The sequence below is a fragment of the Girardinichthys multiradiatus genome, chromosome 20 (genome assembly GCF_021462225.1).
Source record: "Girardinichthys multiradiatus isolate DD_20200921_A chromosome 20, DD_fGirMul_XY1, whole genome shotgun sequence".
Taxonomy (NCBI): Eukaryota; Metazoa; Chordata; class Actinopteri; order Cyprinodontiformes; family Goodeidae; genus Girardinichthys; species Girardinichthys multiradiatus.
Window position 1 is genome coordinate 48083571 of NC_061812.1, and position 26511 is coordinate 48110081.

Here is a 26511-nt window from a genome sequence, read left to right on the forward strand (position 1 = left end):
AAGATATCTATGTTTTTTAACAGTTTATCTTTGAGGCTGGAAGGCCTCCTTGCCACTGCCCTTTTTTCTCTTCCAGATTCAAGTCTGGATCCACAGAAACACTTTAATATTTATTCCAGTCAGATTCAGCTTTATTGCCAAGTTCGTAAATACAAACAAGGAATCTGACTCCGGTACACTTTGCTCTCTGGTTTTTTTTTTTTTTTTTTAAGGTATATTTATGCATATATCTTTATGTCCTTAAATACAGGTCCTTCTCAAAATATTAGCATATTGTGATAAAGTTAATTATTTTCCATAATGTCATGATGAAAATTTAACATTCATATATTTTAGATTCATTGCACACTAACTGAAATATTTCAGGTCTTTTATTGTCTTAATACGGATGATTTTGGCATACAGCTCATGAAAACCCAAAATTCCTATCTCACAAAATTAGCATATCATTAAAAGGGTCTCTAAACGAGCTATGAACCTAATCATCTGAATCAACGAGTTAACTCTAAACACCTGCAAAAGATTCCTGAGGCCTTTAAAACTCCTAGCCTGGTTCATCACTCAAAACCCCAATCATGGGTAAGACTGCCGACCTGACTGCTGTCCAGAAGGCCACTATTGACACCTTCAAGCAAGAGGGTAAGACACAGAAAGACATTTCTGAACGTATAGGCTGTTCCCAGAGTGCTGTATCAAGGCACCTCAGTGGGAAGTCTGTGGGAAGGAAAAAGTGTGGCAGAAAACGCTGCACAACGAGAAGAGGTGACCGGACCCTGAGGAAGATTGTGGAGAAGGGCCGATTCCAGACCTTGGGGGACCTGCGGAAGCAGTGGACTGAGTCTGGAGTAGAAACATCCAGAGCCACCGTGCACAGGCGTGTGCAGGAAATGGGCTACAGGTGCCGCATTCCCCAGGTCAAGCCACTTTTGAACCAGAAACAGCGGCAGAAGCGCCTGACCTGGGCTACAGAGAAGCAGCACTGGACTGTTGCTCAGTGGTCCAAAGTACTTTTTTCGGATGAAAGCAAATTCTGCATGTCATTCGGAAATCAAGGTGCCAGAGTCTGGAGGAAGACTGGGGAGAAGGAAATGCCAAAAAACCAGAAGTCCAGTGTCAAGTACCCACAGTCAGTGATGGTCTGGGGTGTCGTGTCAGCTGCTGGTGTTGGTCCACTGTGTTTTATCAAGGGCAGGGTCAATGCAGCTAGCTATCAGGAGATTTTGGAGCACTTCATGCTTCCATCTGCTGAAAAGCTTTATGGAGATGAAGATTTCATTTTTCAGCATGACCTGGCACCTGCTCACAGTGCCAAAACCACTGGTGAATGGTTTACTGACCATGGTATCACTGTGCTCAATTGGCCTGCCAACTCTCCTGACCTGAACCCCATAGAGAATCTGTGGGATATTGTGAAGAGAACATTGAGAGTCTCAAGACCCAACACTCTGGATGAGCTAAAGGCCGCTATTGAAGCATCCTGGGCCTCCATAAGACCTCAGCAGTGCCACAGGCTGATTGCCTCCATGCCACGCCGCATTGAAGCAGTCATTTCTGCCAAAGGATTCCCGACCAAGTATTGAGTGCATAACTGTACATGATTATTTGAAGGTTGACGTTTTTTGTATTAAAAACACTTTTCTTTTATTGGTCGGATGAAATATGCTAATTTTGTGAGATAGGAATTTTGGGTTTTCATGAGCTGTATGCCAAAATCATCCATATTAAGACAATAAAAGACCTGAAATATTTCAGTTAGTGTGCAATGAATCTAAAATATATGAATGTTAAATTTTCATCATGACATTATGGAAAATAATGAACTTTATCACAATATGCTAATATTTTGAGAAGGACCTGTATACACATATACAAAGGTGTATTTGCAACTTCAGTATGAGGTTGTTTTTTACTCTATTAAATGTTCATCAGAGAAACAGCCTTGGGGAAGAAACTGTCTCTGTGGCGGCGGCCTGAAGGTAAAACTCTAAACAGTTTATGTGCAGGGTGTGTGGGGTCTGCAGAGATTTAGCAGCTCTTTTTCTAACCCTAGACCTGTATAAGTCCTGGATGGAGGGAAGGTCAGCTCTGATTATTCTCTCTGTAGACCAGATTATTTGTTGCACTCTGGACCTTACCTCAGGAAGTACTGTCTCTGCTGGGCCTTCTTCTGAACAGTGTCTATGTGTGAAGACCATCTCAGGTCCTCAGAGATGGTGGTTCCTAGGTACCTGAAGTGGTCCACAGCTGACACGGTGTTGTTAAGGATGGTCAGTCTGAGGAAACATGTCACTAAAATTACAAGTTGACTTATCTCCCAAGGCTATTTATCACTTTGAGCCTCACTTTGTGTTTTTTTTTAAGATTTCACAGTTTCAAACTTAAAACATGTGGCATGCATTTGCATTTAATCCCCTTTATGCTGGTACCTCTAAATAAAATCTAGAGCGATTGCCTTTAGAAAATTTTATGCAAATTTAATGCAGGTGTTCTGTGAAGAACTCAGTTTGTCAGAGAACAATCAGCATCATGGAGACCAAGGAACACAGCACTCGGGTCAGGGAGAAAGATCTGGAGACGTTTAAAGCAGGGTTAGGTTCTATAACAACATTCCAAGCTCTGAACATCTCACAGAGTTCTGTTCAATCTCTCATCTGGACATGGAGAGGATGGAGCGACTGCAGACCTACCAGGACATGGACATCCATCTAAACTGACAGGCTGGGTGAGGAGAGCATTGATCAGAGAAACAGCCAGGAGGCTATTACTAATGCATTCTACCAAACTGGCCTTTAAGAACAGAGCCTCGTGTTATTTTACAAAAAGGATTTTATGGCAGTACCAGCCTTTATTTACAGTAAACTGACAGGAAATGGGGAGAGAGAGGAGCAGGAGAGACATGCAACATAGTTTCTAATGTCAGTAGTGGAACTCCAGACAGCTGTTTCGAGGACTAGCCTCAGAACACGTAGCATCCATTCCAATCACTACCCCACATGTCGCCCCAAGAAAAGCGTTGTCCAAAACAAGCCATTTGAACTCCTGCCTGCAGTGTGCTACACGTCACACAGTGACAGTTTAACTGCAGTGAAAGGTGGTTCTGCACAGTTCTGTCTCAGGGGTGCTGAATACAAAAGCCTGCCACACTTTCAGATTTGTATTTGTAAAAGAAAAAATGATAAACCATTTATCATTTATCCACCACTTCTCAACTATGTGCTACCTTGTGTTGGTCTATCACTAGTGGTGGAATGGTTCATTTCACACTGAACATCAGTTTTATTTAATCTCCCTTTGGTATTAATAAAGTATTTTTGAATTGAATTGAATTTTAAAGCCATGGTTCAGTTTGTTTAGTCAAGAGAAACCAAAACGTGTGTATATTATTTGACTATATTCAAAGAATGTTTTAGTTTTCTGACAATAATTTGATTTTTATTTGATCAATTAATAAAATAATAAAAAAATTAAACAACTTAAAAATTTTAAATGTTTTCTTGGAAGTTTTGAATAAGACAGCCATAATTAGATAGTGAAACAATATTTAAATTACTTTGGTGTATTGAAGTAGTACACCGTATTTCATCACAGTACCAGTGGCTCCCATTGTGTTAGGGGAGCTATAGATCCGGCTACAGGGAGCTGGACTTTTCACCTGTTTTCTCTGTACTAGTGATGTTTATTATCAGTAGTACAGTTCAATCAAGTGGTGAAAGTTGATTGTTGCTTAAAACTTGAAAATTAGGTTGATTCTGTTGTGAATACACGTAAAGGCCATTCCTTAGCTGCAGGCGTTTGGAGAAGGCCATCCGCACCTTTGTTAGTTCTAGACCGGATTACTGTAATGCTATATATTTCGGTATCAATCAGTCTTCCATTTTCTGTTTACAGTTTGCACTAAATTGTGCTACTTACAATTGACTAACTCAAGTAAACATGAACATTACACTCCTGGGCCTCTATCTCTGCCCTGGCTTCTGCATGCATTGTAAACTGCTGCCGTTTGATTCTAAAGCATTGGCCTTGCTCCACCCTACCTATCAGAACTTTTGAAAACCCTCCAGCCCAGTAGATCCTTACGGTCTGCTGGTCAACATCTGATGGAGAGGTGCCTTGCTCCAGGTGTAAGTAATGAGGAGACCGATCTTTTTCGATGGCTGGCCCAACATCCTGGAGTAGTCTTCCCTATGAGTTTGATTTTTAGTGTTATATATTTTCTTTTAACATGTTTTTACTTCTATTTTTCACTTGACAATATTCTTAGGCCCGAGCAGTTAAGTGCTGCGAAGGTCTGCAATTATTCAAATCGGTGGTCAAATCTGGTCATTGAAGCCCCGCCTCCTAAGAACCAAAAATGTAATGTTTTACATTGGAAGGTCCATACTTGACCCTCCGTCACCTTATCGGCATGAAACTGTCCCCAGTGACAGATAACAAGATGGTCTAAGTAAGTCTCCAGTACAAAGAGGTTCGGCTGTAGGGTGTGGCATGGCAAAGACATCACGCCGTGACCTTATATTTGCCTTTAATCTCCACATTTTTCATCCGATCGGCACCAAATTGAATATGATTGATATTAGTCCAGCCCCTTAAAGATAGCCAGTGAAGTAATTGGTGGGTGTGGCCTAATTTATAACAGCGATTTTAATTTACAAATTTCAAAATCACACAGTAAACTCTCAAGGCATTGGGGATCAAAAGTTATCAAAAGTTTTTGCTCCATCAAGGCATGTGGGCCAAGCCTCAAAATCTGACTTTTCGCCATAGAAGATGAAATTGTTATAGTTCCTACAAGAAACGTCACAGACACAAAACCTTCTGTGATTGATCTGCATTGGGCCCCAAACAGTATTTAATGGGGCTGCACGGTGGCGCAGTTGGTAGCACTGTTGCCTTGCAGCAAGAAGGTCTTGGGTTCAATTCCCGACCTGGGGTCTTTCTGCATGGAGTTTGCATGTTCTCCCTGTGCATGCGTGGGTTCTCACCAGGTACTCTGGCTTCCTCCCACAGTCCAAAGACATGCTTGTTAGGTTAATTGGTCACTCTAAATTGACCTTAGGTGTATGAATGAGTGTGTGTATGGTTGTATGTGTGTTGCCCTGCGATGGACTGGCGACCTGTCCAGGGTGTACCCTGCCTCTCGCCCATAGACTGCTGGAGATAGGCACCAGCTCCCCCGCGACCCACTATGGAATAAGCGGTAGAAAATGACTGACTGACTGACAGTATTTAATGGTCAAATGTTGACATCATCGAAGCCCTGCCCCCTGAGAACAGGAAGTGTGGAACGTCCATATTTAATCCCCTTCACCTAATCAACATGAAACTGTCCCCAGTGACAGATAACATGATGGTTTAAGTTGGTCTCCGGTACTGAGAAGTTTGGCTTGAGGGTGTGGCCGTGGCGACTTCCTGAAGACTGACGTCACGCCATGGGCTTAAGTTTGGCTCTAAATTACACAAACATGGTCCAATTTTGTCCAAACTGAATAAGGCTGATCTTTGTCATCCCCTAAACAGCTATATTGGATTACATTGGAATTTGGATCAACAGCGCCCCCTAGGATACTTCAAATCTTCCTCATACATCATCAGATCAATACCAAATTCGGTATGCATCATTGTGGATGAATGCTGACCATGTTAGCACAGTCAGTTGATGACATAACTTGAGCCCGTTCCGCTAACAACCAAATGACAGGTTTCTTCGCTTGACCTTCCTTGACAGTCTCCAGAAGATTTAAACTTTGTCTAATGAGACATAATAATTTTGATGACATTTTCTTTGTTAATCTATTGGGGAGGTCAAATTTTGAATGCTTCTCACCGGAGCAGAACTCAGCATGACCAAAGATCATATAAAAGCTTCCTTACAGTGCTGTCTAGTGGCGACGTGCAGAATTGAGTAGGCGGCTCCGGAGTTCAGGAGCCACGACTGAAAAAGCCAGATATCCTCTGAGCTTTAGTCTAGTTTTCAGGACAACCAAAAGCAGCTGACCGCCGTGCCAGAGGAGCAACATTAGGTTGAAGTAGGTTGAAGAAATATACGGGTGCAAGGTCACTTAAGCATTTATAGGTCGACAGGAGAATTTTAAAATCTGTTCTTAGTCCCACAGAGAATCTGAAATGGTTCCCCATATCACTAAAGGATTAAACTGGTGAAATGTGTTCAAACCGACGGACTCCAGTTAGAAGCTTCTGGTCAAGCTGAAACGTGGAAGGGAGACCTGACTGACCCCAACATAAAGTGCATTACAGTAATCTAGCTGGGCAAATAAAGGCATGGACTCTTTTCTCGTGGTCAGGTCTGGTTAACACTGACTTAAGTTTAGTTATCTGCTTTAACTGGAAGGAGCTTTTTGTCAGAATCAGGGTCTAAAATCATCCCAAATTTGTTACGGACAGCTTAAGATACGACTCAAGGAAGCCAAGGTTCACACAATAAGTTCAGCCTTACCATCAATAAAAGGTAAAACATGAAGCCAGCCAAGCCTTAATGTCATCAAGGCATTTCACCAATGGGGAGGAGGGAGCAAGAACTATTAATAGGTTGTAAGGGCAGATAAATCTGACAGTCATCAGCATAGAAGGACCATGTTTCCTCATAATAGAGCCCAAAGGAAACTGGAACAATAAAAACAACGGCCCCAGAAATGGGCCCTGCTGTTGAAAGTCGCTTTTTAAAACACTGTTTGTTGTGTGGGACAAACTGAAGGCCTGCATAGCATAATTTTACCACAAATACAAATGTACTGTTAGATCCTTGCCGGTCACATAAAATACATTGAAGTTTGTGTTTGGAAAGTGTTGAATCGTTTTGCCTGTTATACACATTATGGTTGGTATTGTTTGTGAAAATGAAACTTTGGAACATGTGACATCGACCAGTGTCCTGTTTGTGTCCAGTCAACAGAAAGCCACCAAGAGACAGACAGCCCTTCCTTCACCCATCAAACATCCAACTCCCCGTTCCAGAGTTCCTACAGCCCCTCATCCAGCCAGAGCTTCTACCCTCGCTTCTCCTCCTCCCACCAAGGACCATCCCAAGACCACCCAAACTCCTACTCAAGTCCCACCCACACACTTGTCTCAGATTCCAGGCAGCCATGTGGCTCCCTTCACCAGCAGAGTGGCAGCAACAGCACCGATGTAGGCCACAACAGCAGCCACCTAAAAACAAACTTTTTGAATAGCAGCTTATTGGAGGCTGTCACCTCGGGACCCCGGACCCAGGGGCAGGCTAAAGTAGACTTGAATGCTCAGGCCTCCAGAGGGGGTCAGCAACAGGCGTCTCGCAACCTGAAGGTGAGCCAGGGAAGGCTGCAGGCCAGCTCCAGGCTACAAGGCGCCCCTGGACCCACACACTACTCACAGCAGGGAGCAGGCCTTAGTCAGTTCCAGCACTCCCCTCACCAGGGAACCGGAGTAAGGACGCAGTCGGGAAGCTTTTAGGGACCTTGTTCAGCTGTATGTTTGATTGAAGGCGTGTGAAGCTCCTGATTGAGGGGTTCAGTGAGGTGGAGGAGCCACATTTATAGACCTGAGAGGAGCAAGATCTTCTTATTTTCCGTTGTTGTTTTTGATTTTCTTTTTTTGTTTGTCAGGAGAAGAACATTACAACATTGTGCACATAAATAAATCATTGACTGTGGACCTCATGACAGAATAGGTGGGGAAGCAAATGAACCTGCAGGTAATCACATGACTTGAGATTATCCCAGAGGTTTCCTCTTATTCCACAGTGTTTAAACTGGCTCCTTATTGAAAAAAGGAAAACGTTCCACTTCAACATCTGCACAGAATGCTAAACTAGCCTTCCTGTTGTTGTGGTGACCAGGTTGGTTATATGCTTACATATGTATTTTCCTAAAAACAGATGTTCAGTTTTCTTCTTGTTTTGTAGGGGTGGCTGTGTTGTCTTTAGAGAAAGGGAAAGATGAAAAGAACAGAAAAGACATATTGGGTTCTCCAGGATCATTCCGTAAGCGTCCTGTGTTTTTTTTTTTTTTTTTTTTTTTTCTCCCAGGATGAAAACAGATGTTTATTTCCTCACAGATCTTGATCATTTTATTTTTGTTGTGCTGATTTTGGTTCATTTCTTTTCTCTTCCCTGCTGAACTGTTGGGAGTTTATTGTGGAACTAGAGAATTCCCAAATCCTACTGAAGACAACCAGGTCTTTCAACTGATGGTGCTGCAAACCTTTTTCCCCTAATATGTTTGTTATCCAGCTCTGGCCCACCACACCACACCCTTTCCACCCATCCTGTTTTTATGCGTGTTGTTTTATCCCAGTTCACGTCCATCATGCAGGAGTTATTACATTCAGTAACAGGAGAATCTGACTTTAAGGCTAGATGGTTGTTTTTACTCTCTGTTCTTTTCTCTTTGCATTCCATGTGACAGAAAGCAAAGCAGAGCCAGTTTCTGAGGAACCATTTACATCATTTCTGAAATTGGTTGATTATAAAGCTGCTACGTATTCCTGTGAAAGCTGTCTCCATCATCTGCTTCTTTTATTTTTTGTTACCATTTTTTATGATTCTTGGAACAACTGACTTGTAAAAAGAGACAGTTCTCCGGACCACTGCAGTGGTACGGCGACTGCCGAGCGGCAGCAGGACATGCCCCTCCCCTCTGCTCTTTCTGTGACTGGAATTCAGGGCCTGATGTGGGGAAAAACCTTGGTTTGCAGGAAAGACTTAAAGGACTCAGAATCTTAAAGGAGGAAAGTAGGAGTCTCCACCCATCCCACCTGCCACTACATCCCACCACTCCCTCCCCACCAACGCACAGGAGGTTACCCAGATTACATGAATGTTTGACAGAATAAAAACATGAACATCACGACCTAAATGAACCAGCACCTTAAAAACACATCCAAACTAAAATACCCAATAGGATTATATGTATGATTATGTGTACCTGTATAGAAAGAATGTGATAGCATCGTATGGAGCAAATATAGTACACTGAATTAATCGCATGGTATTTGTTTGTAGAGTCTGAATGACCAGCTTTTATCAGATGGTTTGAGAATCTGAGTCTGTTCCTGGGTTCCTTCAGACACCACACATTCTTCTCTTGTTTTTCTAAGAAGTATTCTGTTGGTTTTCTTCTTTTTCCACAGATCATAGTAGTAACTATTTCAATTGTTCTCTAAGAGATTTAAGAAGCAAGAGATGTAATGCATTTTGATAATAAAAATAATCATAACAGCAAAGTATTTTTGCAAACTAGCATTGTGATGTGTCACTTAAAGGATTGTCTCATAAATTACAGATTCCACTGCTTTCTAAGCAAACTTTTTCCTGGGAAGTGTAAAAATATTAGGGATTGAAAGTGAATTAAAGAAAATATCTGAGGTGGTTACTATTGTGCCAGAAGGTGATAATTCTCAGGAGCTCATGATTGGTATAAATCCTGATTCCAGTAGGTTGAAGAAGATGACGCGTCTAGGAGGAAAGTGACTTAAAATGACTGATTCCCAAAAATGTTATAGTTTCTGGTATATGTAGTTGTTTACTCATAAGCGCGTGAGTATTCACATGGGAAATGGAGGTAGTGTGAAACGTGAAGCTGTCTTATAAAAGTGAAGGAGTGTAAAATGCAAAAATATGACCGTTTGAATTAGCAGTTTTTTACACTGCCTTACTTTTCTGGACACATGTTCCATTCCCAGTGTGTGTTTCACACAGGAAGATCATAGGTGTTGCTCTGCCTCTTCACCTTTGTTTCCTGTATAACTCTGCCTTCTGCTGCTGTGTGAGAAACCTCCAAAGACGAAGTAAAAATTCATAAAGTATCATTTGCTTAAACAGACTGGGGCGGTTTATAGAAGGTAAAGGTTTTAGCTTCTACTTATCTGCTGCAGGTAGGACACCAACTGCTTAGGACCTTCTAATGGAAACTTGCTTCAAAATGTTTTAATCAATCCTTTTAAGGACCAAGGATGAAGGGTAGGGGGCAGGTTTGTGGATGTGTTGATGGAGGACATGCAGAGGTTTGCTGTGAAAGAGAGGAGCTGAGAAGAAACCGATGGTGTGCTGTGGCGACCTGTAAAGGGAGCAGGAAATCGGGCTTCATAACAATCTGTCATTTCATCCACAGAGTTGGATTTGTTTTACAGATAGTTGAACAGTAATCCAGGTGTTCAACAAAATCCCACTTTGTCCTTTCTAAGCCATAAAATCAATGCCTGCTGGAGGATGTTGATTTTAGGAAGTGAATGATGCAAACAGAAGATTCCAACAAAACTAAATAGATGGTTTTCTTCCCAGGGTCATTAGGTCGTCTGTGATCTTCTACATATTCTTTTAGCAACACCTAAAAGAGAATCACCTCCATGTCCAGTTCATTTATACAATACCAGTTCACAACAAGTAACCTCTCAAGGTTCTTTACAAGACAAACTGGCTCTCAAACCTGATCCCTGATCTGAACCTAAGAGATCAACGTATAAAAACCTGACATCTCCTGGATCTGGCTGTGAGCTGATCTTTTTTCAAAGGTCATATCAGCTCCCAGGATCCAAAAAGACAGTTGCATTTAAAGTTTATTTCATCAATAAACTTATGAGAAATGTGTCGTTTTCAAAAGATTACTGAATTTCTAAATCACAAAAATAAATTCATTCATATAAAATAATACTTTGGCATGCATCAACAGGCATTCAGACAAACGGTAACTAAATGTATGTCAAAGGTCAGATTTGAGGTGTTCGTATGCACAACACAGCAATCTGAAGATTTTCTTTACAAATGGCATCTTGTGCAGAAGCCGTACAAACAAATCTCTTTAAAATCATTTAAATCACTAGATTTAAATGATTTTAAAACTAGAGCTTGGATAAAATGAGCTGACTGGTGGCTTTAAGAGAGGGACAGATGTCCAAAAAAATCATTGTTTTGGCTGTTACTTTCATGAAAACCTGTACATCATCACTTCGCCTCTGAACGGCCTCACATACAGAATTCCCTAGACCCATCCAGCCCCTAAACTGATTTTCTGCTCAAAACTGATGCATTTGGCCCACCAGCCCAGGTTACTGCTGCTGCCTTAGACTTCATTTTTAATTAAGGCAACATTATTACCAACGGATTAACATGTTCTTACAATAGAAACTGTTAGGTACAATACAAAGTAATTATCTTTTAATAGACATGTTTTTTGCTTTCTTTTGAATGTTTTAGTAAACAGGACAGTGACTTCTACTCAAAAGCAGATTTTGCTCACCAATCTCCTTTATTTATTGGGCTTAGCTATAGTGACCCAAAGTATAATCCCTATAATTTTCTTATAGCTGAGAACAGACTATTTTTTTCTATTTTGTGGTTTACATATCACTTTCCTACACAAAATCTAACAACTTGATTAATTAAAATCTTGTATGCTTAGTTTATTGTTGAGCAGGTAAAACAATTCATAATATATTTTTGGTGGTTTTAGTGTTTTTAAAGCTTTAGATTTATTTGGCCTGAGAGTACTTTTGACTTGACAGTTTTGGCCAACATGACAAGACGTTTTCACACCACTGCTCTAAATCAATTATGAGAACCCAGGCATACACAGGGAGGGCATGCAACTTCCATGCAGCAAGACTGGAGTCCAACCCAGGACCTTTGTGTTACTAGGCAACTGCACTAATCACCACCACGCATCCCTGTTTTGGACCTGTGGTTTGTAATGTCTCCGGATGTTATTGCTATTGAGGACCTGTTCAAGTCTAAAGGAAAGCAGAAGGCAAAGAACTGTGATCAACACCTAGAATGGGTCACTTTTCAGTCTGGGTTTGATCTGAGAGTTAGAAAAAGTTTTAATATGTTCTTTAGTTTAACACAAAAATACAAAAAGTATACAAATCTTAAGAATCACTGCCTAAAAGTTCATCCCTAAGGGTAGAACTACCTCATCAACACTAGGATGAGGTAGTTCTAACTGACAAAAGTACATGTACATATGTATACATATAACAAATTAGCTTGAACTTCCTGTAATAACACTGAAGTGATAATTAACTAGTAAATCACGTGATTTATAAATCCAACGTAAAAAGCATGTTCAGAAAAAATGACATTTTTCAAAAACAACTGGAAGATTTGACAAAATAAAGTGAGGAGAACAGAAAGAAGCAGAGTGCATAAACAGTATAATACCAGGACTTCAGCCAGGGCATTATGGGCTCTTAGATTGCGGGCCCATGGCACAGGAACTGGTGCATTTTCTCAACAGGAGCAAACGGTAGAGCATGTGGTAATTGTTCAATGTGAATACCGAGGAAAAAAAACTGGGCTAATAACGAGTCTTACAGAGAGACAAACACAGTTTAGGGTTAAAGAGATTAAAGGAAGAACAGGTTTGCTGTTACATTATGGGCTTAACGGGTCTGATAAAGAGAATATTTATTTTAGTTCTGATCCAAAACCATTTCCAGCATGTGGCGGTAATGCGCCACAGCGTTGTTTGCCACAATGACGTCAATGCGTCTGGCGTGCAAGCGGAAATTGCCGTCACCTGATTTAGTCAACTTCCTGTTTATCACTAGTTCTGTGCAAGTCAGACTGTTGGACTGTCCTGCTGGAGCTGTCGGTCACATGAACTTCCACCGTGTTGGGTTCCTGTGGGACTTCTTTCAGTTGGCTGTGTTCGTCAGGATGGACCTTTCAGGGGAGGGATGGGGATGTAGCACCGAACAAACTAAAGTAGGCCCGGAAGGATTCTGAGTTCAGATAGCAGCTCCGAAGGAACGGCCAGAACTGGTAGTTCGATTTTTCTCAACAAATATAAACCGAATCAAAATATTTGTATCGATGTAGTAGTGAGTAATTTCCGTGAATACCACTCGCTTAGTCGGGACACCGAACCAGCTCTGTAGCCAACCGCGGTACCACCGGCAGGTCGCTGCTGCTCCTTCCGCGGCTTTGGCTGCCTGTGGCCCGCCAGCGCCTTGGGTTTTCGTGGGGTGGAGCTGCTTACCGCTGCCGTGAATTCAGGACGACCTCCCGGCTCTGGCCCCCTCAAGCGGGCAGTCAGGAAAAAGCTCGCCGGGAAGGGATGGCCTGGTCGGTCTCCCCGCTCCACAGGGCAGGGTTCTGCTTTCTTTGAAGGAGGACGAGTGCGGCTGGAGGCTACCACCGCAGCTCAAGACGCGATGATGGCCGCCTCCCCCTCCTCGGCCGGCGGCTTTACGATCTCCGGGCTGTCGGTCAGAAAGAGCGAGGAAATAGCGGATCTGATAGATCTGTTCTCCAAGACACAGTATAGAGCAAAGGAAGTCACTCCTCGGGTAAGAGGTTCACTTTCAGATGACCACTGACAGTAGATCGATCCCTTAGATGTGCACCAATTTCATATCATTACTAATATTTATATATCATATTTGTGCAATGTTATCATTGTACATTCATGTGTAGTGGTAGGAAATAGACTGAAAGAAATGTAAAAAGTTATACAAGTAGTTCACTTTCAGAAGGTGCAGCCTGACCGTTTCTATAGAACTAACGCGTTAGAGGTTCTGATCTGATCTAAAAGGGACCACTAGGAGCTGGAAACATTGATTCGTTTTGTTTTCCCTCTCTAGGTGGAGATGATGGAGAAGCGATGTCTGGAACTCTTTGCAAGAGATTACAAGTACAGTATCATCTCCAATTCAAACGGAGAGGTCTGCGGCCACTACCCACGTCAGATAGTGTTCCTGGAGTATGAATCTACAGAAGTGGACAGAGACAGGTATGTCTCCACTGTAACCGAGCAGCTGAGTGACCAGGTTCACGGATGTGGTCTCCTCTAACCAGGCAGACCTTTACTGAGATGCAGGCTGCAGAGATCAGCTTTTGTCTTTGAATTCTCTGAGCTAATAAAGGAGACAGAGGGAGGAAGTCACAGCTCTGTCACATGAGACTTATATTGCCCCAGAAACAGGAAGCAATAAGCAGTGATTCAGAAAATCGTTCTTTCTTGCTCCTGATTGTTGCAGTGAGAGAAATCAGCTTCTGACAAATACTACATGTAGTCTTTACCAACTGGTTTGTAATGCGTTTATTTCATATTCTTCCTGTCATTCCCCATTTTTTCAGCCTGCTGCTATATAAGTACCCAGAATTTCCTATCATTTAATACAGATATTGTTTTGCCATACATTGCAAAGAGTTTGTTCCTGATATCAGAAATCCCGATGAAACAAAACAACATAAATCAGACACGATATTCCAAACGGTGTTTGGAACTAATGAGTGCTTTTTTTAAAGGGAGCTTTACTTTTATATATATAAACGTAGCACAATGAGTAAGGTCATTTGTGTTTGGTTGAATATTATATTTCTTTGTTGTAATAATGGTCCTTGCTGATCTCACTGTAAATGGTGTCAAATTGGTGTGTGTGTGTGTGTGTGTGTAGGTTTGAGAGCACAGTGCAGATCACCAAGCTGCAGGACCTAGTGAACCGAAGCAAAATGGCTCGCTGCAGAGGGAGATTCGTCTGTCCTGTCATCCTTTACAACGGCAAGGTAGGTCTTACTTTATAGATTGCTTCTGTTCTGATGTTTTTAGGAATATTTCAAATGATCCTCTACAATTTATCATTATGAATGGAAAGTGGACATTTCCCCCTCGATGTAATTGACATACTTTAGGCTTTTGGGCCGTGCTCTTTAAGATTTGACAGCTTTTGCTAACTAATCACAAGGAGAACACTGGTTTATCTGGTAGGTATGGTTAGATTCATTTATTTTTTTTGTGATTTGTTCTTCCTTTCCACCTTAATTGATTTATTCTGATTCTGGTGCACATTTAAATTTAGCCATATTTACTCTGATGCTGCCTTCAGAGTCCCACAGCTGTAAAAATCTGGATTTGAGTCTGAACATTGACTAGGCCGTTCTAACACATTGATATGCTTCGATATAACACATCCCATTGTAGCTGTGACTGTATGTTTGGTGGTGGTGTCCTGCTCCATCAACCCATCCACCCTGATCAGCTTCCGTCTCCATGCTGAAGAAAAGCATCCCACAGTATGATACTGTTATCACCATGTTTCACTATATGGATGCTGTGTTCGGGGTGATGTGCAGTATAGTTTTATGCCACATAAAGCATTTGGCTTGTAGGTAAAAAAAAAGTTTAAGTTTAGTCTCCCCTGAGCAGAGCATTGTGTTCCATATGTTTGTACCCCCCTGCATGCATACGATGGATTGATCAGAGCTCTGAGATGTTCAAAGCTTGGGATATTGTTTTAGAACCTGCTTTAAACCTCTCCAGAACTTATTCCCTGACCTGTCTGCTGTGTTCCTTGGTCCTCATGATGCTGGTTGTTCTGTGATGTTGTCTGAAGAACCTCTGAGTATACAGATGTTCCCAGCAGTAGATGGATGTGAGAGTGAAGTCAGGCCTACTCAGAACAGAACCCACCGCAGAGAAAATTTCCGACTTCTTAAACATTTGTATTTATAAACTCCTGGAATGGTTTGAAGAAATAATATCCAGAATACTTCTAGACCTTGCATGAGACACTAGCTGCCAGTGTGTTATGTGTTGCTGCATCACTGAGTAGATATAAGCTGCTGCTCAGCTCCTGCAGATTAATAATGTAACACAAGAATCTGTCATTAACACAGTGTGGGGGTAAATATCAACAGTAAGCTACTTATGAACAGATCATTAGGCCTCTCTTTGCTTCACAGATAAAACTGGTCAGGATTAGGACCCTCAGTGTTCCGGATGTCCTTCTGCTGACAGGCTGGTAGAGGAGATGCTGTAGCAGTGTTACTTTTCTAGACCAGCACTGCATGAAAACATCTTTGTTCCAAACATTGCTCTGTCGGCTTTGATGCTTTATAAATGTATACTTTAGATTTCCTCCAGCTGCTGTGCACCTCTGTTACTCCTGATCCAGTTTGGTTTTCTCCATACAGCACATCTGCCGCTCAGCCACCTTGGCAGGTTGGGGGGAGCTGTATGGACGTACAGGCTACAACTACATCTTCTCAGGTAATAACACTCCCAACAAAATAGAGGAAGTTAGACAGACGGGGGCTTTCAGTGCAATTCTTAAGCTGTGAATATTTACAGCAGCTGTCAGCCTGGGACCAGGTGACTTTGTGTAGTTTAGCTACATGGAGACAAAGCAACCTCTGATGAGCCATTGGCTGTCAGTACATATTCATCCTAAGAAGACCGGTGCACATGTAAATAAACTAGGAGCAATGTTTACTTTCTGTTTTTTTTTATGGGTTCTTCACTTCTGATTTGAGTCAGAAAACATAAATGAATAAATCATCACAGTTACATAATGATGCCTGTACCACAGAGATCAGAGCTTTTTGATCATGTGTATGTTTGTAGAGTGTGAATATAACACTGGTGGAGTTTAAAAGTCAACATGTTACCATAAATTCATGGATATGGGAAAGTTGGGAGGTACTGCGCGTATGTCCCTAAAGGACTCGTTTGGACTTTTAGAAGTAATCTCTGAAGTTATTAGCATTAATAGTTCCTCCAGCTGTAAGCAGATGTTACACCATGGTGAGTGTGTAACAAGTGAATAAATCTACAGAGTGGTGAAAGACCAACGCTAACAACTATATATTTTTTCTTAAGATGATTAATGATGAGTGTGTGCATGGTTGTCTGTCCTGTGTGTCTCTGTGATGGACTGGAGACCCGACCAGGGTGTAGCTCCCTTCTCACCCCTTGATAAATAAAGGCAGGGACCAGCCTCCACCCTGCTAGGATCAGCGGGTATAGATGGAGGATGGATGTATCACTTCTGAACTCTTCATAGTCTTTCTCCTCAAACTCAGTCCAGGAACTTGAGAAGAAGTGTGGTCCTTCTGTGGAAAGTTTCTATTCAGAGCTTTAGCCAAAACTGTTTCTTAGTCCTACAGAGACTGATTGGTGCTAGTTCACATCAGTGACACCATCAAATTGAATCATATTGCTCCACACTTTGCATCATATTCCTGCTGTTATTATTCTCGCATCCTGCAACAGTACAAACCATCCTACCACTAATTAATCTGGCAACTGTATTTATTTAAATCCCACTTTTAACTACAGGGGTGGGTGTCGTAGAGTAATAGAAACCCAACAGTCCTGACGTGTGTGCTGCTGGTTCTGTGTAACCGAATCATTAATTGAATATGGACCTGTTGAAAATAACAGCAGTGTAAAGCTCAGAGATCATTCTGTGAACAAGCAGGATGGTTGTTAAAGGATAAACACAGCAGTGGCTGTTTGTGCTGGTTATAATGTACTCCTCTCTGAAAGTCAGAGTAAAGTCTTGCAGACGTCGGCTAGCTTGCACTCAGCATCTAACCCTTCCTGGTTTGCCTGCAGGGGGCAGTGATGACACCTGGACGGAGTCAGAGGAGGTTCCGGAGGATGACAGTGCAGTCAGGTAAGAAGGAGACCTTTCCTGTGGAAATGTGAAACCTTATGCTCAGTCTGTATCTAACAGATATTGAGAGCAGTGGTTTAACAGTTTCTTTTGACAATGTACAGCTTTTATAGATCAAATATCACAAAGCATCATGAACACCTGTTTCTCCTGCTGCTCAGGAACGGGGAGTCCCAGCTCTTTGACAAAGTTCGAGGTCACGACATTAAACTGCTTCGCTATCTCTCGGTGCGCTACATCTGTGACCTGATGGTGGAGAACAAGAAGGTTAAGTTTGGCCTGAAGTAAGCTTACCACCTCTGTAACTCTGCCTAATATCAGCAGTTTACCTTATAAAGTCTTGTTTACGTTTATTTTAGCTGATTGGCTGCACATGTTATGTTTTATTTCCTGTTAATCTTGTATAGATAAAACCTCCTAAACTTAGCTCTTCGCTTTGAACAGCAGCCGCTCCTTCACAGAGGATGTAGACGGCCTATCTGAATTATTGTGTTGTACAGTCCAAAATGAAGTTTTACAAGCTATGCACCTGAAATTGGGCCTTGGTTGTTAAACTAATTCAGCTCCCTGGATGCTTATCTGGAATAAGATCAGAATAAATCAGACTATAACAGGAGTTATTATAGGAGTATATATAGTATATTGTAAGAGTATAATAGGAGTTGCAGGCATCATTTAAAGTGCTTTGATCAGGACATCTGTTATGATAAGGCACTAATAATCCCAAAGGAGGCATATTTGTACAGATGAAATGTAGCATTTTAGGGTAGATTTAATATTGAAGACACTCTTTATAAATGCAGTGTTATTCAGAAGGAATCTGTTGATAAAGCCTTGAGAAGATTGTCATCCTGGATGTGTGGTAGCTGCTGATTGGATCTCTGGAAAACGAATTTGGCTTTTCTAGCTTCGTAGCTCTACTGTAAGAGACTTTTAAGGAGGGGTTGTCATTGACCTCATCTGTTGTTGTTTTGTAACCGTCCTTGTTTCTCTGCAGTGTGACTTCCTCTGAGAAGGTGGACAAGGCCCAGCGCTATGCAGATTTCACCCTGCTCTCTGTGCCTTACCCAGGTGAAGAAAAGTGCCATAACTGGGAAAATAATGAGATTCTGTAGCTGAATATTATAGAAAAGTTTATTTATTCCAGTAACTCCATCACTAAATTAAACACACACTATAGATTAATCCACCCAAACTGATGTTTTCAAGCCTTTATTTCAGCTAAAGATGATTTTCTGTTTTCAGCCAATGAAAACACAGCATTTAGAATATTACATCAGAACAATGAAAAACATTTTTGTTTTTTTTATTAAGCCAATATTTCTGTGTTTCATGAAGATAAAAGATTGTTTTCAGAATGTATTTTAAACCTAACTAAAGAGCCTCATTGGTCCATATTCTAATTAACTGAATATGACTGTATCAGAACCTTAAAGTCCGGTTCAAGATGGGAGCTGTGTTGTCAGCTGCTGTGTAAAAAAAAAAAAAAAAAAAGTATCGTTTGCATTTTCAGGCTGTGAGTTTTTTAAGGACTACAAAGACAAAGACTACACAGCCGAGGGTCTGGTCTTTAACTGGAACCAGGTACTGGTTCTGCACCCTTTTGGCCCACTGTTTGACAAGAACCTGTTGTTCTCTTCTGATGTTTCTGTGTCTCCACTGACAGGACTATGTGGACGCTCCTCTGACAATCCCTGTGCGCTTTACTCAGAACTTGAACATTGACTGGACTCAGTACCAGGTCAGCTCACCTCATGCTCTGCTCTGGTCGGGTTTTTCTTGTCTGTTATTCTTATAAGCAGTTCTTGTTTTAGTGTTTAGTGTCTTTGTCTTCCTGGTTTTGTCTCACCTTACTTTCTCTTCTCTTTTCTTCTCTGTCCTTAGTTGTACTCGGTAGTTTGGAGGTATTTAGTACCACCTGGTGTTAGTACTATCAAATGCCTGACGTAACATCTTACAGTATAGCCATTATAACTCACTCTACATGTCTAGCTCAATAAATAAGAAAATCATTGAAAAGTTATTATAGTTGGTAATTCAGTTAAAAAGTGAAACTGATATAGATTCAGTACAGAGTGATACATTTCTGATAATGTTGATGATTAATATTGATCAAGCAAATTGTTAGCTTTCATATTACCTGGATCATTATTTGTACATTTCTTCGAATAAAATCATCTGCCAAATACATAAACATAAACACTGTGGCTTAAAGCCAAAATGCAAAACACAAAATTTAGTTTCCCAGAAAATGGGAATAGACCAATAACAAAGACTTTTATTCCAGTTTAATTAAAGAGTTTATAGGCGATTCACTGTGTGGACTGCAGCTGTAGTCAGAGTTTCTAGAAACACTACACAAAGACAACTCACTGAAGAGTGACTGAAGACACTGTTGTTGTAGGACAGTCTCATGAAGAAGATGCTCAGGGTTCTCCATAATGTTCTTCATTTTATGAAGAATCCTTCTTTGCACAGTTATCTCCAGAGGTTCCAGAGGAGTCCCCAGGACAGAACCAGCCTTTTTATCAGCTTGTTGAGCTTCTTTAAGTCCCTGGCTCTGATGCTGCTTCCCCAGCAGATGATGACAGAAGAGATCACACACTCCACAACAGACTTATAGAAGATATGAAGCATCTTGCTGCAAACACCAAAGAACCTAAGCTTCCTCAAGAAGTACAGTCTGCTCTGTCCCTTCTTGTAGATGGCTTCACAGTTGCATCTCCACTCTAGTCTGTTGTCCAGGTGAACACCGAGGTATTTATACTCCTCCACCACCTCCACTTCTTCTCCCATGATGGAAATAGTGTCTGACCTATTATTGATTTTTAAAATCTACAATCATCTCCTTTGTTTTATTCACATTCAAGATGAAATGATTGTTTCCACACCATGCCACAAAGCGGTCCACCACCTTCCTGTACTCAGCTTCTTGTCCATCTCTGATCCACCTCACGACTGCAGAATCATCTGAGTATTTCTACAGATGACAGGAGTCTGTCTTGTACTGGAAGTCTGAGGTGTACAGAGTGAAAATGAATGGTGAGAGTACCGTCCCCTGTGGTGCTCCTGTGCTGCTGACTACCTGGTTAGACTCACAACCCTTCAGTCTCACAAACTGTGGTCTGTTTGTCAGGTAGTCTTTGATCCAGTAGATTGTTGAGGCCTCCACCTGAGTCTTCTGGAGTTTCTGACAAAGCAAATCAGGTTGGATTGTATTAAATGCACTGGAGAAATCAAAGAACATGATCCTCACAGTGCCTGCTGGCTTTGTCCAGATGACAGTGGGTTTGTTGAAGCAGGTGGTAATGGCATCTTCTACTCCAACTCCACAGCGATAAGCAAACTGAAGGGGGTCCTGCTTGTAGATATAGAGACAGAGATGGGCGGTTGTGTGACGTTTGTGTATTTTTAGGCCCAATTTTTGATGTGTTTGTTTGGTTTGTCTCTGAATGTGAGATGAAAGACGAGGCCATCAGTTACATAATGCTGGGCCGTAAACTTTTTCAACTATCAGAACAAATTTACAGAACAGCAGGGAATCACTTTCCATATGTTTCATGTTTATATTTAACAGTCTGTGAAAAACGGTTAGAACAACCAGCTAGACATGTTAACGTTGAACTCAGTAGATGCTGCATGGGGTACATGCCTATGTCTGATTTTACTTCCTGTTTGCATTAGTCCCTACTCAGTGCAGCTCTACATGCTTTTTAGGCTTTTCCAGTAGTAACAGTTACTTACTTTGAGTACCTGCTTGCTTGCGGTTCCAAGCGAGACAACCCGTCAGCAGACTGTCGGTCACTAAATTGGGAGGGGTGTGGGGTCACTAGTCCACTTGTCACAGCATATTTTAATAATTAATATCTTGAACCGTTAAATTGTTGTACACTGGGCTTATTGTGTATATGACCACTGTAGCAAGTTAGCATTAGGTAGCACTAGCTTATCCTCACATGTCCTCTAGGTTATTTGATGCCGCTCCATGGCTTCCCTCTCTCTCCGGTACTGATCCAGAGTGTTCTGTCTTGCTCCCTGCAGCCAGCTCTGCCTCCGAGTCTGACAGCAGCCATAGACTGAGCAGCCTCTCCTCCATTGTTGTTGTGTTTCTGTCACATGTGAATCACATCGTGTTACTTTTTGGTACTGCCGGGACGCCTTGCTATGATGATTGCGTTCCACATTAATAATATAATATCAGCCAGTTATATAATGTTTTGAATGCATTGTTATATACATTTTATCATGATGATAAATGAAAATAATCATTTTTACAATAATCATAAACCAGATCCCGAAAGAAAAAAGGGGGGAATTACATTTACGTTTATTGTTATGTCCAGCTTTACAGCCCTGCAGAATAAAAACTGAGGTAATAAATATATTTTTTTTATGTTGTATCAACCAATCAGAATGGTATCTGGAGATGCACGCCACAGCTGTCCAATCTCTGCATATCTATGGTCCTGATAGTTGCCTGTTTGCTCAGGTGGACCAACAGGAGTCTCTCTTGGACCTTCATGATGTGGGATGTCAGGGTAACTGGTCTGTAGTAGACTGATGGGTATGCTTTCTCTGGAACCGGGAACAAAACGGCATGTCTTCCACAGCACCAGAACCATCTTCTGGGTTAGGCTATGGTTGAGAGTTGCTCCACAGTCTTACAGAGCTGCTTTGCACAGCATAATTAAACTTAACAGAAGCAAATAGAAATATTTCCTTCTGTGTGTGATACATTTTATGCTAGTCTCACCTTTTATTGAATTAAATTACAGAAATAAAATAACTTTTCATGATATTCTTATTTATTGAGACAAACCTATAAGCAGACTTTGTTCCCACAGAGGCAATATGGTGGAACGTTTCAAATGATTAACCATAGAAGGGTTTCTGAGCTTTGTTTTAACCAAACACTGCAGCTTATTTGTGATTCCAGTGGATTCTGCAGACAATGTGAGGAAGAAGGGCTTTCCTTTCAATCAGTTGTCCTGCTTCTTGTGTAAGAGCACTCTTTTCATTCTTCAATGTGTCTGTCTCTGTATGCAACACATTTAGTCGTGGGACCTGGTGGAGCAGACCCAGAACTACCTGAAGCTGCTTCTCCACATCATTAATAACAATGGTAAGTAGAAGTTCTCACTGGTGACATTGACCTTCAGTTATTCCCTGGATTTCATCATCTTTTTTACTGATTATTTCTGTTGGCACTTTAGTGCTTCCAACAAAATGCACCATTCAGCAGGGGCTGAATGGTGCATTTTGGCTGGTTTGGACTTCCTGCTGTTATCAAAGTATCTCAGGGACATACACTAAACTCTGCTAAGAAATCATGTTTCTCATCAGATCTATCTTAACAACGCAACAGCACACTGACACTTTCTTGTACATTTACTAGAATGATCTCATTCACAAAGTAAGCTCAACAACCCTAGCATAGTATACAGGTGATTAAAATATACCCACCACAGTGAATAAAAAAGTCAGCAATATAAAGACAAATTGGAAACCAAAAATAAAAACAGCTTCCAGTATTAGGATTTAGCTATTAAGCATTAGGTTCTCCGGGTTGCTCCTCGCGGGACCCGGCCGGGCCAAGCCCGAACGAGAGACGCGAGACCATCCCCCAGTGGGCCCACCACCTGCAGGGGGAACCATGAGGGACCGGTGCAAAGAGGATTGGGCGGTGGACGAAGGTGGAGACCTCGGCGGCCCGATCCCCGGATGCTTAGGCTGGCTCTAGGCGCGTGGAATGTCACCTCGCTGGGGGGTAAGGAGCCTGAGCTTGTGCGGGAGGTCAAGAGATATCGACTAGAAATAGTCGGGCTCGCCTCCACGCACAGCGCGGGCTCTAGAACCCATCTCCTCGAGAGGGCCTGGACTCTCTTCTACTCTGGAGTGGCCCGCGGGGAGAGGCGGCGGGCTGGGGTGGGTTTTCTTGTTGCCCCCCAGCTCAGCCGTCTCGTGTTGGGGTTTACCCCAGTGGATGAGAGTGTCGCATCCCTGCGCCTTCGGGTTGGGGAGAGGTCTCTGACTATCATTTCGGCCTACGGGCCGAGTGGTAGTGCGGAGTACCCGGCCTTCTTGGCGTCCCTGTCGGGGGTGCTGGATAGTGCCCCTCCCGGGAACTCCATTATTCTACTGGGGGACTTCAACGTCCACGTGGGAAACGACAGTGACACCTGGAGAGGCGTGATTGGGAGGAATGGCCTCCCCGATCTGAGTCCAAGTGGTATTTTGTTATTGGACTTCTGTGCTAGTCACGGATTGTCCATAATGAACACCACGTTCAAACATAAGGGTGTCCATCAGTGCACTTGGCACCGGGATACCCTAGGCAGGAGGTCAATGATCAACTTTGTTGTCGTATCATCAGACCTTCGGCCGCATGTTTTGGACACTCGGGTGAAGAGGGGCTGAGCTGTCCACTGATCACCACCTGGTGGTGAGTTGGATCCGCTCGAGGAGGAGAAAGCCAGACAGACTTGGCAGGCCCAAGCGCATAGTGAGGGTCTGCTGGGAGCATCTGGCGGACCACTTGGCCAGGGATGTATTCAACTCTCACCTCCGGGAGAGCTTTGACCAGATTGACACCGGCAGTAAGGGACGCTGTTAAGCTGAAGAAGGAGTCCTATCGGCTGTGATTGGCTTGTGGGACTTCTGAGGCGGCTGACTGGTACCGTGGGGCCAAGCGTGCCACGGCCCGGGCAGTGGCAGAGGCAAAAACTTGGACCTGGGAGGAGTTCGGTGAGGCCATGGAGAAGGACTACCAGTTGGCCCCAAAGCGATTCTGGCAAACCGTCCGGCGCCTCAGGAGGGGGAAACAGTGCTTCGCCAACACTGTTTACAGTGGGGGTGGGGAGCTGCTGATCTCGACTGGGGACATTATCGGCCGGTGGAAGGAGTACTTCGAGGATCTCCTCAATCCTGCCATCACGCATTCCCTGGTGGAAACAGAGGCTGGGGTCTCGAGGTTGGACTCTTTCATCACCCAGGCTGAAGTCACCAAGGTGGTTAAAAAGCTCTGCGGTGGCAAGCCTTCGGGGTTGGATGAGATCCGCCCTGAGTACCTCAAGTCTTTGGATGTTGTGGGGCTGTCATGGTTGACACGCCTCTTCAACATTGCGTGGCGGACGGGGACAGTGCCTTTGGATTGGCAGACTGGGGTGCCAGTCTGCCAATCCAATGTCACCCATCTTATGTAGGTCACCTACATAAGATGGGTGACCGGAGGGTGTGTTCCAACTACAGGGGGATCACACTCCTCAGCCTCCCTGGTAAGGCCTACGTCAGGGTATTGGAGAGGAGAGTCCGGCCGATAGAACCTCGGCTTCAGGAGGAGCAGTGTGGTTTTCGTCCCGGCCATGGTACACTGGACCAGCTCTATACCCTCTACAGGGTACTTGAGGGTTCATGGGAGTTAGCCCAACCGGTCCACATGTGTTTTGTGGACTTGGAGAAAGCATTCGACTGTGTCCCTCGTGATGCCCTGTGGGGGGTGCTCCAGGAGCATGGAATCGGTGGCTCTTTACTAGGGGCCATCCGGTCTCTGTACAAGCGGAGCAGGAGTTTGGTTCGCATTGCCGGCACTAAGACGGACAAGTTCCCGGGGCGTGTTGGACTCCGGCAGGGCTGCCCTTTGTCAGCCGGTCCTGTTCATAACTTTTATGGACAGGATTTCTAGGCGCAGCCAAGGGCCGGAGGGGGTCTGGTTTGGGGACCAGAGGATTTCGTCTCTTTGCAGATGACGTGGTCCTGCTGGCCCCATTTAGCCAAGACCTACAGCATGCACTGGGGCGGTTCGCAGCCGAGTGTGAAGCGGCTGGGATGAAGATCAGCCCCTCCAAGTCCGAGGCCATAGTTCTCGACCGGAAAAGGGTGGCTTGTCCTCTTCAGGTTGGAGGGGAGTTCCTGCCTCAAGTGGAGGAGTTTAAGTATCTCGGGGTCTTGTTCATGAGTGAGGGAATATTGGAGCGGGAGATTGACAGACAGATCGGTGCGGCTGCCACAGTAATGGGGGCGCTGTGCCGGTCCGTTGTGGTGAAGAGAGAGCTGAGCCGAAAAGCAAAGCTCTCGATTTACCGGTCGGTCTACGTTCCTACCCTCACCTATGGCCATGAACTTTGGGTCATGACCGAAAGAACCCGGATACAAGCGACTGAAATGAGCTTCCTCCGTAGGGTGGCCGGGCACTCCCTTAAAGATAGGGTGAGGAGCTCGGCCATCCGGGAGGGGCTCGGAGTAGAGCCGCTGCTCCTCCACATCGAGAGGAGCCAGTTGAGGTGGCTTGGGCATCTACAGGTCCTTCTCAAAATATTAGCATATTGTGATAAAGTTCATTATTTTCCATAATGTAATGATGAAAATTTAACATTCATATATTTTAGATTCATTGCACACTAACTGAAATATTTCAGGTCTTTTATTGTCTTAATACGGATGATTTTGGCATACAGCTCATGAAAACCCAAAATTCCTATCTCACAAAATTAGCATATTTCATCCGACCAATAAAAGAAAAGTGTTTTTAATACAAAAAACGTCAACCTTCAAATAATCACGTACAGTTATGTACTCAATACTTGGTCGGGAATCCTTTTGCAGAAATGACTGCTTCAATGCGGCGTGGCATGGAGGCAATCAGCCTGTGGCACTGCTGAGGTCTTATGGAGGCCCAGGATGCTTCGATAGCGGCCTTTAGCTCATCCAGAGTGTTGGGTCTTGAGTCTCTCAATGTTCTCTTCACAATATCCCACAGATTCTCTATGGGGTTCAGGTCAGGAGAGTTGGCAGGCCAATTGAGCACAGTGATACCATGGTCAGTAAACCATTTACCAGTGGTTTTGGCACTGTGAGCAGGTGCCAGGTCATGCTGAAAAATGAAATCTTCATCTCCATAAAGCTTTTCAGCAGATGGAAGCATGAAGTGCTCCAAAATCTCCTGATAGCTAGCTGCATTGACCCTGCCCTTGATAAAACACAGTGGACCAACACCAGCAGCTGACACGGCACCCCAGACCATCACTGACTGTGGGTACTTGACACTGGACCTCTGGCATTTTGGCATTTCCTTCTCCCCAGTCTTCCTCCAGACTCTGGCACCTTGATTTCTGAATGACATGC

General features: G+C 43.2%; 2 protein-coding genes across 5 annotated transcripts in view; both read left to right on the top strand.

Moving 5' to 3' along the window:
• The window catches only part of setd5 (SET domain containing 5), a 67227-nt gene extending 58005 nt beyond the window's left edge, over positions 1-9222 (top strand). For all 3 annotated transcript variants that reach the window (XM_047347631.1, XM_047347632.1, XM_047347634.1), the window contains one exon: positions 6904-9222. In XM_047347631.1, coding sequence (XP_047203587.1) covers positions 6904-7449 — 546 coding nt within the window. In that variant the 3' untranslated portion in view covers positions 7450-9222. The remainder of the gene's footprint in view (positions 1-6903) is intronic.
• Positions 9223-12111: 2889 nt separating this feature from the next.
• Positions 12112-26511, top strand: part of mtmr14 (myotubularin related protein 14) — a 35837-nt gene continuing 21437 nt past the window's right edge. Inside the window, exons 1-10 of one of the 2 annotated variants that reach the window (XM_047346961.1) lie at positions 12112-13281; positions 13576-13724; positions 14392-14500; positions 15908-15983; positions 17331-17391; positions 17553-17675; positions 18389-18462; positions 18905-18975; positions 19058-19132; positions 22447-22513. In XM_047346961.1, the coding sequence (XP_047202917.1) occupies positions 13147-13281; positions 13576-13724; positions 14392-14500; positions 15908-15983; positions 17331-17391; positions 17553-17675; positions 18389-18462; positions 18905-18975; positions 19058-19132; positions 22447-22513 (940 nt within the window). In that variant the 5' untranslated portion in view covers positions 12112-13146. The remainder of the gene's footprint in view (positions 13282-13575; positions 13725-14391; positions 14501-15907; positions 15984-17330; positions 17392-17552; positions 17676-18388; positions 18463-18904; positions 18976-19057; positions 19133-22446; positions 22514-26511) is intronic. The other variant, XM_047346960.1, reaches the window with a different exon arrangement.